Genomic DNA, 18,935 nt, shown 5'->3' with positions numbered 1-18,935 from the left:
CCAAAAGCATACTTTACACAGGTGTGCCAAATGCAAATAAAAGCACTCAGCACACATTATAAATGACTAAGAAGTTGTGTTTCTTTGCAGTTCTAACACCTTAAAATTCCAACTATGACACATCAACGTGAACTATACCAGTAACATACTCTCAGGACAACAAACCCTTCCAGGGCTGGCTATTTTGAGAGAAGGAGTGAATAAGTGTGTCATTTTAAAACTATGGTGCAGCTTTGACTGTATGAAGATGGTTAAACAAACTACTTTAAAATCTCTTTGAAATGGGTTCAAATGCATTTCTGCAAGTTTAGAGTTATTTCTTAATCCTTTCACAAGTATAGGTGAAAGTGATGTGGCATTAACTATAGTTAAGTTTGCGTAATACCTTCCACTGCAAGCTCTAATTTGCAATTACTTATAACGGCCAAGCCAGCCACGTGAGCTAAAATTTTCTATATCAGGTATCTGCCTTGAGGTTGCCCTTTTTGCGCTCTGCTCTTGGGGACAGGGAGATAGGGGAAAAAAAGTTTTAAAAAAATTCTAACAGTTGTTTTGTTGAGAAACAAAAAGTACTCTCATGCTTTGGAACAGGAAATCTGACAGCGTTTGCTCTGGAATCATTGTTTTTTCCTGTCCAGGAAAATCCATGAAGATTTGGCTGAACTGTAAGTCTTTGGAAACAGTTTGCACATGTGGATTAGAGGCTTATGGGAAGTGGCAACACAATTTTCCTGAACACTGTCAATATTGAGCATGCTTTACCCCCAAAGCACAATCCAGGCTGGGACTGAGTAGGCCTTTTGCTGCTGGTGCTTCTCCAGTCGGCTGGGAGATGGTCGCTGTGACACTGAGAATGAGGACTGAGAGCTAGTGTCTCAGGCAGTGTGGATGACTGCTCACTGAATGGTTAGCCATTCAATATCTTTACCCTCTATGCATGGCCCTAAGCCTTATTTACTGCACACCTTTCAAAACTTGCCTTGAATGCAAATTTATTAAAATTTCCTCATGGACTTTATGGTGTTTATCCGTTGTTACATAAGAGTGCTTCACAAACATTAGTCTATCTTCAAAACAGCCCTGTGATGCAAGATATTCAGTTACCCAACTATAGAGTGAGGGTCTAAGGCAGAGATTCAGGCCAAGGTTGTCAAAGGTATCCACTAATTTTATTATAGCACTTCAGATGTTCAAAGCACAACTCCTACTGATTTCAGTTGCAAATAATCAGCACTTCTGCAAGTCAAAGCACGGGTGTCCGAAATAGGGCACCCCAAAAAGAAACTGTCACCAGGAAGTTTTGGTTTACGTAATTTCCCCAGCATAACGTAGGAACTATGGAAGAGAGAGAATTCACTTCAGAGTAGCACTCAACTGCTTTAACTACAACATTAACCTTTTGCTTCCTGGGGTATCCTGCCTCATTTGCAACTTAACTTCAAACTTCTGCAACAACTGAGGCAGTAGTCTAGACCCCCAACCACCACCACCACGCAAACATGGTCCACCCTGTGCACTGAATGCAGCAGGGTGTCCTTTGGAAAAAGGCATGATCATATTATTAGGCTGTACCCTAATGCATTTGCACCAGGGGACAAAGTGAAGGCTGCATGACCAACTTATGCTGCATAACAGATTTCCCACCAGGGAAAGCTACTGCAAAATACGTTTGTCAGGGGTGAGAGCCAAAAAGAGACTCTGGACAAGATTCAATATCTTTTGGAGATCAATTTGCCCCAACATTTACACGGTGCAAATCCTACTTTAAGCACTGAAGCATCCAGCATTGAGGTATCTAGCAAAACATGAGGAATAGAGATAAGAAACTGAAGCTGATCTGAAGTCAGCCCAGTTGAATCCATAAATATTTTGTTCCAAGTCTATGAAGGTGTTTGTCATTCACTTTACAGGGCTATAAACATGATACAGAAGGCTTTGGGGGGGTAGTAAAGATTATAAATGTAAAAATTAATAATTCACAATAAGTTAATATTTTCCCTTTGTGCCTTGCAGTCCTTTACTCAATCTCTACAAATATATGGAAAGGTCTGCACGGGCAAAAAGCCTGCACACTATGCACTGGTTTGCATAATAGCATGGGAGGAAAAAAGATTTCCCTCCCAAAAAGCAGGATCAACCATTGACTGATATGATCCAAAGAAAAAAGTCTGATTCAATTTTGTATACCTCCAGTGGTCCTCTTGATTGAGGTGAAACCAGGCCATAAATAAGTGAGATTCTATGGAGTACCCAAAATCAGGAAGCCTCAAATTGCTGCACACACTAAGTGTTGCCAGTCTGCTAGAACAGAGGTGGGCAAACTACAGCCCTCAGGATACATCCGGCCCGTGGGACCCCCTGCCTGGCCCCTGAGGTCCTGGCCTGGGAGGCTAGTCCCCAGCCCCTCCCCCGCTGTTCCCCCTTGCCTGCAGCTCACTGCACTGCTGGCGCAATGCTCTGGGTGGCGGGGCTCTTGCAGAGCCGCAGCCTGACCCAGTGCTCTGTGCTGTGCAGTGGTGTGGCTGGCTCCAGCAGGTGAAACGGCTGCCTGTCCTGGTGCTCTTGGTGGCGCAGCTGTAGTGCCACCAGCCACTGATGCTCCAGGCAGAATGGTAAGGGGGCAGGGAGCAGTGGGGGTTGGGTAGAGGGCATGGGAGGTCAGGGTGGTGGTCAGGGGTGTGAATAGTGGTCGGGGCAGTCAGAGGGCATGGAACGAGGGTTGAATGGGTGCAGGGGGAGCAGTCAGGGAGAAGGGGGGGGTCGAATGGGGGCAGGGTCCCAGGGGGACAGTCAGGAAGGAGAGCAGGGGTTGGATGTGGTGGTGGTGGGGGGAATCAGGGGTGTAGGGTCCGGGGAACAGGAGGGTTGGATAGGGGGCAGGGCTGGGCCACGCCTGGCTGTTTGGGGAGGCACAGCCTCCTCTAATCAGCCCTCCATACAATTCTGGAAACCTGATGTGGCCCTCAGGCCAAAAAAAGTTTACCTGCCCCTTTGCTAGAAACTCAAAGAAAACAAAACATTCTACAGTATCTTCAGTCTCATTCTAGATTTGTATTCTGGAGAGGGGGGCCAGTGAATAGCCACTTCTGCAATGGATACAAAGTTCATAAAAGGGATAAAGTAACTTGGGGGCAGGAAGAAAAAAAGTCTTACAGCTTCTTCGTATTATACAAAAGAATATTTAGAAATTTCTTACTGTGAGTGTGCAAAGATTCTGATGAAATTGACTGGAAGAAATTGTACACTCTCTGACTCTGCAGAAAAGCCTGTGACATATTTGAAAATAGCTGCCTGAAATAAAAGAGTTTTCAGTTACTTTAAGACATTGGTTTTTAACGTAAAGCCATAAGTCATTTAAAATCATCCTAAATTAACCATGAAACAAAGTTTAGTTTTCATTAACACTTAATTTGGTATAGACAATATAAAAAAATCCATCTTTGTCTTTGAGCTAGTACAGTATTGTTAGAGTACAGACCTTGCAAAGGAATAGTTAAAAGCAAAACCAACCATGACTTGTAAAGAAGTCTCAATGTTCATCTAAAAACATCCATTCATATAGATTTTTTTTTTTTTTTTTAAATTCCACATTTTTGGTTTCAGACTAGCTTGAACTTTTTAAACTGACTGTAACATTCATAAGCAAGACTTGGGGCTACCAGACCATGGAATTAGTGCTCCAGCATCTTAAATTTTTTTGAAACTGAGCACAAGGTGCTACCAAATCCAGTCAGTTTATTCTTTTACGTGTAGATTTAAATTTGTCTATGGAAATAAGTCAGAGTAGTAGTCTGAATATTCTTGGAGGTAAACATGAAAAAGGACTGGATTTTCAAAAGCACTCTGTGTTTATTTAAATCTGCTCCCACTGAGTCAGCAATGAAACCCATGAGCCTTCAAGTAAGAGAAGGCTTAGGCTAACATCAAGTACTTTGAAAATCCAGCCCAAGTTCCAGTTTTTGCTTGCTGAAGAGTATTACCCAGTTCCATTTTCCAGAAATCTATGCTTTCCATTGCTGAAAAACGTCAAGTTGTGTTGCATTTAAAACAAACAAAAATTTAACTCTGTCCTGCAGTGACACCACGAGGGGGAAAAAAAAAGTCAGTTTAATCTAACCTGGAACCACAAAAACCACAATGCCATAATTATATGGTTAATGCATGGCACCACAGGACAGTTAACGTGGGTATCTTAACTACATTTCCATACCATAATATGTTTGGATTTCTTTTAAGTGTAACCTTAACAGAATTTCCTGGCTTTGTAATTCTTTCATAATCCTGCATTACAGCCTCCGTGTCATGCTATTAGCCTTAAAGATATGTATACTCCAATCTGAACTCTATTTTAGAGTGTGTGTCTTGGAATCTCTATTAAAATCAATTTGGATTTGGATTATTTGGGACTATCAAATTCTACATATAGCTAGGCTATTTAATTCCATCTTCACATGATACTACCCTTATCCATTCTCTTTCAAGACATCTTGTTTGTCACTCATTGCCTCCTATCTTACATGAAACTATTAGCCCTTTGGGGCACTGTCTTCCTATAGTGTTTGTACAGCTCCTAATACAATGGAGATCTGATCCCTGGATATAACGCTACCATATAATGTTATCTCAAGACAAGCATTTTCTTGAGTAGAGCAGCTAATTATTAAGAGTATCTTCCTAAGAGTGTCTCAGTTGAATACCAGGCTCTCAAAGATAAAACAGTTGCTGTTTCACTTAGCCACTGCAAGTCCATTTTGCCTGTAAATGCTCTGCTCCATGAGCCCAATTCCCACTAAAGTCAATGGATTGAGTCTGGTAGCCACTGGAGATTTTGAAATAAAGTTTCATTCTGCAGTACATATTCACAAAAGAGGGAGGGAAGAAAGCATATAGAAAATAGGTTCAATGGGGAAAAAAATGACTGAACACTGGTTGAGGGAAGGAAATGCTCATTTGACCTGAAAAAGAGGAATCTATTTTCTTTTCTTCAAAGTTAAGGGGAGGGGGGGGAGAGAAAAAAAAACAAAAAAGGAAATTAAGAGAAACTGGACAGAATAAGATACAATAGGTTTCCACATGCGACTCATATCTTATATTACTTTTCTGAAGAAGCCCAGAGCCTGAGGAAGTCTTATCACAGAATGCCATGCTGCTGACAGCTCACTTAACTTAGGTGGTTTTTTTCAAAGAAAATAATTTGTCTGCTCAGCTGGTTACCTTATTATTGGCTCTAGATCTGGGTGCCGCCGTTCTTCCTTCTTCTGGAAACCCTGATTTAGTGCTCGTAAAATGGTCTTGTCAAACGCTTCAGAAGACAGTTCCTTTGGAAGCTGGTGAAAGGATTCCAAATATGAGTTATGCACTTTCATATTCAAAGACTTGACAACAGTACGCTTTATAAGAAGTATAATTGCATGTACTTAGCAGCACTGAGCTTGGATTTGCTACTTTTAAAACAAATCTCATTGCTCTAGAAGTGTGCGCCCCGGTTAACAGCAAAACAATTTGTTAGAGAACTGTGAATATTAAAGTATCCGAGGCCACTTAGATGTTCCAATTTAGTTGGAAACAAAAATTTGTTAATATTCTTTACACTAAAGCTTCGAAATGATGTGCTGTAATATGAAAGCATGAGATGAGATTCTAATAAAAAAAGTCTAAGAAAAAAAGATAGTTATTGAATTTTTATTTGAGAAATGCTAGCAATCCAATGTCAATTTCCAAAATTTAACTGAATAGCAATACTGAACCTTTTAACATCTAGTGACAGTTATGATCACTAGGTTATACCGTTTACAAAGAAGCAGTTGTCTGTCAGCAGCATCCTTCAGCATATTTGAAGAGATTGAAGTCAGAGTGCTAGCTGGGAACTGCATGTTATTCACTGGCCAGGAGTTAAGAATTCCTTGCACTGCATGAAGAACTATCGGTACCTCATATTTAATGCAATGTGCGCAACTGCTAGGTAGCAACTTACAAAACTTGACAATCAGAATTTCTAAATAAAAACCTGCAAATTAACATCCCACACAAAGAGTAACGAAGGCATAGAAAAAAGTGGCAAATTTCAGGAGTTTTTTTTTTTTTTTTAAACTCTCCACTTCATGAAGTGGGCATTGGTCTCATGGACTAGACCACAGCAGCTAGTGGAAGCAGAGGAAACATGAAAACTCATGAAATATAATATTCCTAAGTCAAGTGTGAGTAGAGTGCCCGTCTTCATCTCTAGGACTAGGTGCTTTCATAACAGCTTGTGTTCTATAGGTGTTTGGTTTTTAAGATACGGACATCAGAGACTTGGTGCTAAATTAGTGGTAACGAGAAAGGAGATTTTGACCACAGAAAATACGAACTTTAAACTCAAATCAAGTGTTGAAAGTAGGAATGTCTTAGACCAGAATGGAAATCTACAAACTGGGGAAGGCTTGCAGAGATCCACAGCACAAAAATCTTGATAGGTGTTCATGTATCCAGGGATGCCACCTTAAATGACAGTTTAACTGGTCAAGACCTAAATTCTTGAAGTGCCTGCTTTGAAACCATTATGTAAAAAGGGAATTTGGATGAAAGAGGACTTAGTAAAATTTCCAAAACATACCTAAGTCAATCATCATGACACATGTGGGGACGTACAGATTTGAATATACTGCAAGTTCTCATGGAGATTCAGTTAATGAGATCTTTCCAAGATGAAATGGAAGTATTAGAATGACCCGAATAGTCCTTTGCTTTATAGGGTTTGTTGTAATGAAGGGGACTGAATTAATCTGTCCTAAATAGGGTATTTCTATTCCACAGAGTAGCCCTATGGAATTAATAAGATTCCCCTACCAGACATTGTAGAGGTGCATAGATAAGCAAAATGATGAAATTTCCCCATTATGCTTTCTTGGGCCACTGAAGTGAGGGAATCATGTAGCAGTTTGAGATGGAGATTGCAGATGCAGCCTTGGCACAGCTTCATTTCCCTTTGGAAGCAGAGCTTCTTTTTCTGTTACCTTGAAGAGTGGAAAACTTGAAATGGCTCATCTTGGCTTGTCGTTTGAGCAAAATTCCCTCTTGAACTGCCTAACTGATGGAGTGAACATTTTCTTCTAGACTTCAGCGACTGAACAGTCTAGAACCTTTTAAATGAGTTTCTCAAGAAACTTTGAAAGTGAGTGTTGAAGACTATTAGTCTAGGTAACACAGGAAAGAGCATTAAATCCATGATCTACTTATTCCAATGTCCTATCTGAGAGAAGCCAAACCTAGATGCAAGAAACCCTGCAGCAGGTAGATACAGACTGTCCTCACTAAGGTCTCATCTAATACAGTCAACCCTTGCAATAACGTGCCCCATGATAACACGAATTCGGATACAATGCAATCATAAGTTGGCTCCCCTTTAAGGCCGTAATACTGTCCGCGTTTTGCCAGAATATTTTTTTTTAAATGACATTTATAAATAAACTGCATTCTTCCGGTTTTATAGGATAAAGTGACTCGTGGCCATTGCAGGCCCATTGCACTTAGTTCTCGGGTTGTACGTGTGTATGGTGTTTGCCTATGAACTTGTTATTAATTTCCTATTTTAAAAAAATATTTTACAGTTATGGATACGCCAGTTCACAAATGCAAGTAGTTTTCTGCCCAAGAGAAAATTGTACGCCCTGGATCAACTAAAGAAGGACAAACAACTAACTCAGCTTGCTAGAGATCTAGGAATTAGCGAGTCCACTCTTCAAGGGTGGAAAAAAGAAGAAAAGCTCGGTAACCTACCCTGCATTCTTGAAGAGGAAACTGGTTTACAGCATTAAAAGGTCAAGTTTGCTAATGACAAAAGCCTAGATTCAGCCTTGTACCAATGGTTTGTCCAGGCTCACTCAGAAGGAGTTCCCATTTCTGGCACTATTCTGAAAGATCAAGCAGAGAAATTTGATCGCCTTATCAATGGAAAAGAATCCAAAATTTAAGGAGAGCAATGGCTGGCGGGACAGACCACTCTAAAGGCATACTATAAGCCAAGTTCTTGTGTCTGGGGAAATCCGCTCAGCTGATAAAGAGGCTGCCGATTCCTACCCAATTGAGATTAAAAAGTTTCTGGAGGAAGGTTGCTACACAGCCGATCAAGTTTACAAGTCCCACGAGACTGGTTTAGGCTTTAAAATGTTACCCGATTGCACCCTCACAACCAGGACTGATAGTCACAAATGAAAAGGCTTTAAGCAGAGGAAGGACCGAGTCACTCTTGTTTTGCATCAACAAGTCTAGCAGCCACAAAGTCAGACCTCTGATGATCGGAAAAGCGAGGTCTCCCAGATGTTTTCATCATGTTAATATGAAGGCCCTTCCCTTCGAATACACCAACAGCAAGAATGCATGGATGAATAGCTCCATATTTAAAGACTGCTTCCATAAAACTTTCGTGCCAGCCGTTCTGGGTCATTTGCGAAAACTCAAGCAGGAGGAAAAAGCTCTCCTGCTGGATAATTGCCCTGCCCACCCCCCCAGTGTAAAATCTTGTCAGTCGTGACGGCAAGATTAATGTCTCTTATCTCCCGGAGAACACTGTCAGAAATCCAGCCACTGGACCAAGGCAAAACTATAGTCGTGAAATGATCAAGCAGATGGTAGCGGATAACAACTCCTCCATCGACACATCACTGGCGTCACTCAACTTGAAAGAAGTCTGTCACCTCAGTGGGAAAGCCTGGGATGCTGCTATCTCTGCACGTTGCATTGAACGATGCTGGATAAAGGGTCTTGATCCAGCTTTTCCGTCATCTACACACAATGGTAACGACGAGCCTGAATTTACAAGATTCACTGAAGACAACATATGTTTAGCCAAAGAAGCACTCAGAGAATATGAGCACAGTCGTCATGATATCCTCAGCTGGTTTTCAGCAGATGACATCTGCCCCATATGAACACATCTCAGACGATGAAATTGTTGCAAAGGTCAGCAGGAAGAATAAAGCTGCACCACCAGAGCCCGAAACCAGTGGCACTAATGACGATGATGACGGCAGCACCTCAACTCCCCCACCAAAAGCATCTGAGGCAGTAAAGCACCTAGAAGCCAGTTTGAGGTGGCTGGAAACTCAAGACATGGACAGCGTCAAAATCCTCCAACTCAGAAGTATTTTTGACTTTGCTAGAAGCCAACAGTCCACGGCAAATAAGCAGACCACACTAGATAGCTTTAAGAAGAGATGAAATTTAAAATTATGGAGTCATGCAACCACATTGACTTTGCACTCTGCGCAATGATTAGTATTGTCGATTTCACATGTTTCTTTCATGTACATGTAATTAAATACTACTCGTGTTTAAAACATGCCGGGATATTTTTTTATTTTTTTTTAAAACAAGACAAACTGACCAGCTTGAAATGGTAAATTTTCATAACCCCACTATAAAGTGATCCTGCATTTATCGTGATGGAATTTTGTGGACCCCAATTATCGCATTATAGTGGGGTTTCACTGTACCTACTACTTGGAGAATGACTACCTACCAGACCACATGCTTATCCAGTTATCCCTTTCAGAATTTAACAAACTGTTTGTGTTAGCCATACAAATGTTGAATCCCTCTGTGAATTATGTCTTGGCCTCAGCAACATCCTGTGAGTCTAATTCCTTTAATTAGTTTCACTGAATGTCCAATTATTCTTGCACTATGAGGGTAGAACAGAAGCTCTCTATCTACCTACTCTATAGTATACAATAGAACCTCAGAGTTATGAACACCTCAGGAATGGAAGTTGTTCATAACTCTGAACAAAACGTTATGGTTGTTTTCAAAATTTAACATTGACTTAATACAGCTTTGAAACTACTATGCAGAAGAAAAAGGATGCTTATAAGGATTTTAATTTAAATGAAACAAGCACAGAAAGTTTCCTTATCTTGTCCATTTTTTTTTTTAAATCTTTCCCTTTTTAGTAATTTACATTTAACACTGGGCTGTACAGTATTTGCTTTTTTTTTGGTCTCTGCTGCCTGATTGCATACTTCTGGTTCCAAATGAGGTGTGTGGCTGACTGGTCAGTTTGTATTTCTGGGTCTGTAACCCTGAGGTTCTACTGTAGGTTTTATACACTTTTATCATATCCCCCCTATTTGTTTTTCTAACATAAAGAAGACTGGGAATCCTTCATACAAGGATTTTTCCATGACCGTAATCACTCATCCGTCTCTGAACTGCTCTAGGGGCAAGATAACTCATCAAAAAAGGTATCAAATACAAAAGCAGCAGCATGAGTATGTGTATATGAAAGTTACTTACCAGTAAAACTGTACAGTCACACTGTTATTGGAAGTTGCACCAATAGAACAATGGAAACCACTAAAAGCAGTGCCCTTTCTTGCCAGACTTTATTCCACATGCTTGATAACAAAGGGATAGAAGAGGGAGGCAATAGAGATCTGTTCCCCAATTTGGCAGAAAAGCATCTGAAGTGACTAACATCTTCATCTGGCCTAGAACAGAACCTCTGACATTGGTATCGTGTCTTGTTATAACATCAGACAGATGTATACCCACCAGAAAAATATCCATGCTGCAACTGACTTTCAGGGATCATACTGGTACCACAGATTCTGTCTGAGTTAGTCTACCAGGATGTTGATCATCCCTATTAGGTAGTGTAATATCATTACAGCTATCCTGTGCCTCACTACTCTCCGAGACCCACTGCCTCTTTGCAGAGTCACTTGGTGTGGATCCCTCTCTATTTGTTAGAGACAGTATTTTACCATTATGGTGCTGGCCAATCATTTGTACCACATTGTGCAACCAGTCTAGATTAGGGTCACACATACTTCAACTAAATCCATACCCGCTGGATTCTTAATAGCTAAATCTCTAGGCTTAGCTCTGCACCTGGAAGCAGACATGAACAGGCTTCTTAGCACTCGAGAGATTACTAAAAAGCTGAGGAAGGTCTCTTAGGCATGGTCTACACTGGGAGTGGGGGGAGGGGGAGAGCTAAGTTACGTAACTTCAGCTATGCAATTCAAGTAGATGAAGTCAACATACTGTGGTGAGTCGATGGCTGAAGCTCACCCATCGACTCCATCTGCGCCTCTGCTCCAGTGGATTACCAGAGTTGACAGGAGTGCTCAGCAGTAAATTTATCGTGTCTAGATTAGACATGATAAAATCAACCCCCGCTGGATCGATCACTGTGTGTCGATCCCGCGGGTAATGTACACAAGCTCTTACAGATCTAGAAGTCTCCCAAATGAAAAAAGTGTATAACATTCAAAAAAGTCTGGAATTGTATGCTGAGCAAGAAGGGTTTTCCAATAGGAACTTAACTGTTATTCCCCTTTTAGAGTAGCGGAGCTCCAAACACTGATAATTCATATGCACTGGGGTCCATCGAGATGCTCTCTGTATAAAGTTACATGTGCCACAGTTCTAGTTAACAGGGTAACAGTAACACCAGAAGCTATTCGAGCCAAGCTCTCATTAACGCTCTGAATCATTGGGAGAGGTAAAGGAAGATTCCCCAGGGTAGGCACAACCCAAGAATAGCCACTGAGGAATGGATGGAAGACCACAGTAGCTAGGATGATAGTACTGTTTTAACCCATTTTACAGGGCACAATGGACATACAGCATAAATATCTGCTAGTTTGCTCACATTTTGTGAGCTCCTCAGGGAAGTGGATTGCATTTGTCTCTACAACACCAAGTAGAAAATTGTAAGAAGTTTGGTATTCTTGGCTTTGCACCAGTAATTAAGTTATTTTCCTAGAGCAGTACTAACATGTTTGTTAGCATCCATGTAGACCATGTCCAGTGTTAGCTCCAAGCTCCCCTGGGAGCATAAAGAAAGCCAGCCTTACAGCTTTATAATAGCTCAATTAGAACCAAAAGGGTAGGAAGGGTTGTCTCCCATCTCAAACTACCGTCTCCTGCCAACCAAGGAATCTTATCCTTTGGTTCTTGATAAGAACCATACCTTCTAGTCCTGCTTGAGCAGAAGGATGGTAAACATACTTTGGAAAGAAATCACCATACAATATACATTCCTTTAAATGGAATGGTTAACATACATTGGTATTCATTCAATCAGTGCTTTCCTGAAAGCCAAGAGTCTGGTAATATTCTCAAGCTTCTGTCATTGAAGCTCAAGAGCCAAAATCATCGTCTACTAGTGCCCCATCCCATGAAATTGTAGTGTGATGTACAGTACTCTGCTTGTAGGTTGCTTACACTTGAATACATACTTTTAGTAGGAACTCCTGCAGCTCCTGATGTGTTTTTGTTACACATGTTACGGAAAGATCAGACCAGGTTACCTGATAGGAAGGGAGAGGAGAAGAAAAGGAAAGTTACATCATGTTTCTTTCCTTGCATTATACTAAATATGTTTAGTACATCTACAGCACTGTCCATTTCAAGATGGTATACAAATAACTACTGCAATTAAGTATTAATATCCATTTTGGCAAAATATAGATAGTAAGGGCCACACTTTCAAAAGGAGACTACTAAACTTTGGATATCCTCTAAAATAGTGGTTCTCAACCAGGGGTCTGGGGTCCCCTGTGGGGCTCCAAACAGGTTTCAGGGAGTTCTCCAAGCAGGGCCAGTGTTAGACTCACTGGTGCCCAGGGCAAAAAGTCAAAGCCCCACTGCATCGAGCTGAAGCCCAGGGCCCTGAGCTCCATGACCTGGGGCTGAAGCCAAAGCAACTTAGCTTTGCGGGGCCCTGTGGCATAGGGGCCCCATGCAATTGCCCTTCTTACTACCCCCTAACCCTGGCCCCCCTTTTTATATGCAGAAAACCAGTTGCTGCGGCACAGGTGGGCCATAGAGTTTTACAGCATGTTGGGAGGAACAAGCACCAATAAATCAATCATCTCCAGAATGCGAGAGTGTGATTGGGGGGGGGGGGGGGGAATTGGGGGAAGAGAGAGAAATCAAGCTGGACACACAAGATTAGCACACACTTGAAAATTTGGGCCTAAATTATGCATCTGAGGCTATACAACTAAATTACTAGAAGCAGCAGTATTAGTGCTCAGTAATCACTGGCCCCCAGTACCAGACACAAGCCCAGTAAACCACAGTTTCTTTAGAGAAGAGGATTCCAAGTGAGGCATACAAAATTTAGTTCCACTATTCCTACTTGGGTAAGTCAAAACCTCTGTTCAGTTACTCTAACTGTAAAATGATATATTTAGCTCTCTCAAAGTTAAGGAGTTTTAATGTTTAAAAAGTCATACAAGAGATGGATGTAGAATGCAATAAGTATTGCAAAAGTTTGCATCAAAAAATGTTATGAAGTTATGGAGTAGATTCCATATTCTGGTATGTGTTTATACACTGTATCAGTGCTTCTCCATGCTTTGCTGCACTAGCCAATATGTGAACAGCAAAATAAAGCCTCCATATAATTACTTTTTAAGTGAAGAGTAAATTATTTTCCCCTCCTCTGCTAAATGGCTCTGTTTTCTAGCTTCAGACCTAACTTCAGAAGATCCTATATACCAGGAAGTGGAGCTGATAGCTCAAAATAAGAGTATTTAGCAATAGCTGAGTGGATCTAACCACTACCATTTTCAATCCAGATCCTGGAAAGCCTTGTAAGCTGCTATGATTGTGGAGGATGACAGTTTCTAGAACCTCATATTTATTGAAGGGTAGAGAAGAACTTACAAGGCAGACCCTTCAAGTGGTTTGGAGCAAAAGGAAAAAGTTGAATAGCCAAGATCTAGTTGTTTGGGTTCCCAGATGTGCTGGAGAAGGAGCTATTCTCCACCCTAAGAGTACAAAGGGAGTGGAGCTGGAGAATTCACTTAAATGCTTTCCAGCAAGTCTCTGCTCCCTTCCTACTTCATGTGGGATTTCCAGACTGCTATCATGACAACCTGCAGACTGGCTCTCTGAAACACCTTTGAGTTACTCATGTTTATGTCACTAATGAAATGATTATGCAATGGCTGGAGATGGTTGTCTAAAGGGTATGTCTATGCTGCAGATGGGAGCATGCCTCCCAGTCGTTAACTTTGCTCAACTAGTGTGTTAGAAGTAGCAGTGGGTGCAGGGGTCAGCAACATGTCTGTACATGGACACACGTCTCTGCAGTAAAAATGTTGACATCTGCAGTAATTTTTTTTAAAAAATTGAATGGCATGTCCATCACTAAGTACAGTAATTTTGTCAAAGGTCCATTGCATAACATGGTGGGGCCGACTGCTAGTGTGGATATTGTGGCACAGGCAGTAGTTTGGTCTAGCTATCAGAGCTCAGATCCAGAGGGGTAGGCAGAGTTGGACTCTGGTGGTTAGCTCAAGCAGCTGCCCATGCCGCAGTGTCCAACCTACTATTTTTAGCATGCTAACTCAAGTAGAGAGCACAAGTCTGTCTACTGGGCAGGGAGGCTTGCTCCCAGCTGAAACAGACATAGCCCAAGTTTCTGGTTGTTCTCAGAGAGCCACTTTTACACCGGTTAAGATTGCTTCAATAATAACAACCTGTGCATCTGCAGTGTGTTATACATTTTGCAGACTAAATTCTAAATTAACATGCTCTACAACATTATGGTTTTCTGTCCCCCCAAAACACAAGTGAGATTTTTTTTTTTTTTAAAAACTTTAGCTCCAAACTTAAGTTTTTGCCTGGGAATATTGTTACTGTACATTTTCATGTCTACTTGTCAGTGGCCCATAAGGTTAGATGCTGAAATACCTTGCTTTTATATAGCACTTTATTAACAGATCTCAAAATGCTTTGCAAAAGATTAGTATCACCACCACATTTTACAGATGGGGAAAGGAATCAAACCCAAGCCTTCTGAGTCCCAATCCAGTGCCTTATGTACTTGGCCACATTACATAGCATTGACTAGGGACAAACTGTAAGTTGTCCTCATTTAGTCAAAGTAGCACCAGTTTACAGAATTCACGGATACACAGTATTAGTAGTCTAACTCAGGGGTCCCCAATGCAGTGCCCACGGGGCTAAATGCGCCCGCGTCTTGGCCGGCAGTGGAGCATCCGCTGAAATGCCGCCAAATTTCTGCGGCATTTCGGCGGTGACGCCTCTCGATGACGCCGCTTGCTGCTGACAAGCAGCGTCTTTGCCAAAATGCAGCAGAAATTCAGGGGCGTTTCGGCGGATGTTCCACCGCCGCCACGGTCCTTTGTCTGGCGCCTGCCAGACGAAAAGGTTGGGGACCACTGGTCTAACTTAATGCACTTCAGTATAAAAAGCTCTTTTTCTGAACTAGTAGCAAAGCACTACTCATTTCTGTAATCAACCCCCAACCCCTGGTAACCATCAGATCATTGTCTCTGGATATTCTCATGCTTGTGGGATGCACCAGGTAGACGTTCCAGAAAGCAGTGCTTGTCAGGGCCACCTTTTAGTAGTACCAAACATTCAGAATATAGTTATAAAAGGGCCACATGGCCTTGAACGCCTCCCTGACTTCCATACTACTGGCAGCTGCAGAGACAAAACCTCAGGACACCTATTCGGTATTTTTACTAAGTAATTAAACAGTTTTAGTATTAAATATTTTACTAGTACTCTGTTTTAGAATTATCACAAGCATGCAGCTCTCCAAATCTGGGTTAGACCCAAAGAGGCCAAGATTTTCAGGTATATCATCCCTCTGGAGTAACACACACTACATTTAGAAGAGGCCTAACTGGTGCTCAGTATGTTGTATCTTCAAACCTCAGGCCTGGTAGTACAGGCAGCATTTGCGCCATACCTTAATGAAGGAGGCAAAGAGCATGTGTCTTAGAATACTAGACACCACTTTAAAAGAACTAGTTGGGAGAGAAATCTCACTAAACACTAGTACTTTAAAAACAATTTGTATATCCCAAAGCGGTGTTAACTTCATATTAAAAAGATGTACTTTTAAAAGCCAGCTGTTATTTGCTTACTTTGAAGGTGTACTCCAAATGTTTGTCAGCCCTTTTTCTTGGTACTCCTTTCAGTGTTATCTTCTCAATGTGTACAGCTGAAAGAAAAAACAACAATTTGTTGTATTAGGTAAAGGTCTGGTTTGAAAATGTATTTATCTGTTATGACAGCATCACCACATCAGAGAATCATGCATCCTCGCTGCCAGTTACTTTTTCTTGGGCAAATAGGAGCAGAAGCTCAAGATCCTGCTGCTCAAGGAAATAAGTTTCTTTGGTCTGAAAACCACTCTTCAAAACCAGATTCTCAATACTGATTGCCACCATTTTGTGTATTTCTGTCCAGATGTATTATACTATATTAGAGATGTGGGCATAAAACCTTACACAGTCAATCCAGTAATTACTGTCAGTGAAGAGAAAGCCTTAAAATAATATTGTAAAATAAATCATGCATTTATAGCAAAATGTTTCCGTGCAGCTAACTGAAAACAGTCAACTCCTGTGCCTTGCAGTCCCATTTTGCAGGAGTCAAGAAATAGGGCCCACTAAACAGAAGGCAGGGTTTGTAAGTCAAAGCGAGAAGAGAGGTAACATGTAGAATACTGATAGACGTATGACAGCATGAACAAGTCAATGAACAGAAAAGGGGTGGGGAGGAGAGAAGGATGGTGAGACTACTGGAAGAGAGAAGTACTATATTATATTGGCAGATTTTGAACTTGTTCATACGCAGAATTACTGAAAAAAGAGCTGAAGAGATTGAGAATAATAGTTCCAGCACCCAGACAGACCCAGTAACAGGCCGGGGCAGTTTCACTACATTGCATTGGAGAGGGTGGGCTACAGGCTCTATACACCCTCTGAACCCTCCACATGGTCTCCCACACCCGAGAAAAAGGGGGCACTCCTTGCTGATACTTGTTAAGGAGATGTGGTGTTGTAGACTTCAACTACTACTCAAAACTTGAATCGGTGTTTTTCAGGATGTAACTTGTAAGAAAGATTCTGTATAAAGCTGTTATGAAGCTGAGAGGCTCCTCTTATCTGGTTTCTCTAAGGCCTGGTCAATGCTACAATTAGGTCGACATAGGGCAGTTTACATTGACCTAATTATGTCCATGTACACAATACAGCCTCATCCCGCCGACGTAGAGTGTAACTACTCCACCTCCATGTGAGGCATAGCGCTTATGTCAGTGTAGTTAAGGAGACACAGTGTATTTGTAGACCAGGGGTAGGCAACCTATGGCATGCATGCCAAAGGCAGCATGCAAGCTGATTTTCAGTGGCACTCACACTGCCCGGGTCCTGGCCACCAGTCCGGGGGACTCTCCATTTTAATTTAATTTTAAGTGAAGCTTCTTAAACATTTTAAAAACCTTATTTATTTTACATATAACTAAACTATTGTTGTATATTACAGACTTATCGAAAGAGACCTAAAAACCTTAAAATGTATTACTGGCACGCAAAACTTTAAATTAGAGTGAATAAATGAAGACTCGGCACACCACTTCTGAAAGGTTGCTGACCCCTGGTGTAGACACTGCGTTATACAAAAGTGGATGTAAGTGTCTTTTCAATTTCACAGCTCTATGCTGGGAGGCGAGAAGTCCAGGCAGCAACTGGGCTCCCAGCATGAAGCTGTGCAGGGCTGAGAGCTCTGGCTCTCAGGCTCCCATACTGCCTCTCTTCAGTTGGTGGAAGCGCGTCTAGTGAGGATGCACACCACTGACAAAAAAGGAGGGTAGTGGAGACATCAGCCACTGCAGTAATTCCTGCCCTGGCAGTAAGTCGACCTAATAAAAGTGATTTTGGGACATAGCATGACATGCCCCAAGTATGTATCAATATAAAGAATCCATTTCCTTACAACCATGGGCTGATCTTGACAGACCTCATAAGTTAAGTAAGGTCACAACATTAGCATTTGTATCAGCGACCTTGAAGAAGGAAAGACGTGGATCTTTTGTACAATTCTGTCTGCTGGAGATTCTCTTGTTCTGCTCACTTTTTTTTTTAATTTATTAAGTAGCAAGCTTGTTATTTCATCACTGAAAAAATTAAGGTTGAAATTGTTAAAATGTTAGGTAATTCAGAGATAAGGAATCTTAATTAACCTCCTTGCATATATTCATTAGAATAGGGTTATTCATTCTTGCCAAATCAGCTGCAATATTATCACCTTATATAACTTGTACAGCTTCTGCTCATACTGCATTTAAATTTAAAAGTTTCAGTAGGTTAGACATCAATTTGTAAATGCCAGTTCCAGACTTAAACAGCTAAATTAGTAACTGAATCTTGGATAAACTGGAATAAGCAACTACACAAACCTGAAATCCTATAATCCCACAACTCCTGAAATACTTAGTTTCCAAACCATAAACAGAGTATCTTTTATAGCTAGGAATTTTAAATGTCATTTCCCAGTTGTGTGTGTTTTTTTTAAATTGTGAGAGCAACTTGTTTTCAAAGTAACAAGAGGGAAAAAAAGTGACCCTACCCACTAATACATAGACATTTAAGTTAGCCCAAAAATTAAACAAAAACGTTTCAAAAGTTAAGTCTGCTCAAGAACTTAAAGATAACAGAACAGTTAACCTTGCAAAATCTTCAACTGCCTATGTTAACAAATGCATTGTTTTTAATTATAAAGAAATATGCATTGCATAAATACCTTGAGTCTGGCCCATGGAGGGTCCTTAAGAGTTATGGTTAAATGGGAAATACCAGTTAACGTTTGCATACAGACAGAAGAATTCTTGGTTTACATTCTTAAAATCATTTGATAATGATGTACATGTAATTATGACATTTCACCATGCGTTTATGATTTAGTAGGGAAAGTATGCCGACTAGTATTTGAGGCTGATCCTAACTATGTGTGTGCACATTTATGATATTAATCTTGAAAAAGAAACTAGTATTTTATTTTAGGCTATTTAAGACTTGTGTTGAAATATTTATAATATTTAAGGAATAACTATGATGTATTTATTATGTAGGCAGTGTAAGATGTGTAATGTCCTTTACTAGTCATTTTCTTGCTTT

At 40.9% G+C, this 18,935-nt stretch overlaps 1 protein-coding gene across 4 annotated transcripts in view; it reads right to left on the bottom strand.

Annotated features, from left to right (window-relative positions):
* ZCCHC2 (zinc finger CCHC-type containing 2) overlaps positions 1 to 18,935 on the bottom strand; it is an 81,086-nt gene that overhangs the window by 41,574 nt on the left and 20,577 nt on the right. For 3 of the 4 annotated variants that reach the window (XM_039523257.1, XM_039523254.1, XM_039523255.1), the window contains exons 3-6: positions 15,900 to 15,976; positions 12,225 to 12,296; positions 5,215 to 5,327; positions 3,197 to 3,291 (exon numbers count right to left, since the gene is read on the bottom strand). In XM_039523257.1, the coding sequence (XP_039379191.1) occupies positions 3,197 to 3,291; positions 5,215 to 5,327; positions 12,225 to 12,296; positions 15,900 to 15,976 (357 nt within the window). The remainder of the gene's footprint in view (positions 1 to 3,196; positions 3,292 to 5,214; positions 5,328 to 12,224; positions 12,297 to 15,899; positions 15,977 to 18,935) is intronic. The other variant, XM_039523256.1, reaches the window with a different exon arrangement.

This window comes from Mauremys reevesii, linkage group 2 (genome assembly GCF_016161935.1).
Source record: "Mauremys reevesii isolate NIE-2019 linkage group 2, ASM1616193v1, whole genome shotgun sequence".
Lineage (NCBI taxonomy): Eukaryota > Metazoa > Chordata > Testudines > Geoemydidae > Mauremys > Mauremys reevesii.
The sequence above is the reverse complement of the archived record's forward strand: the minus strand, read 5'-3'. Positions and strand labels throughout refer to the sequence as shown.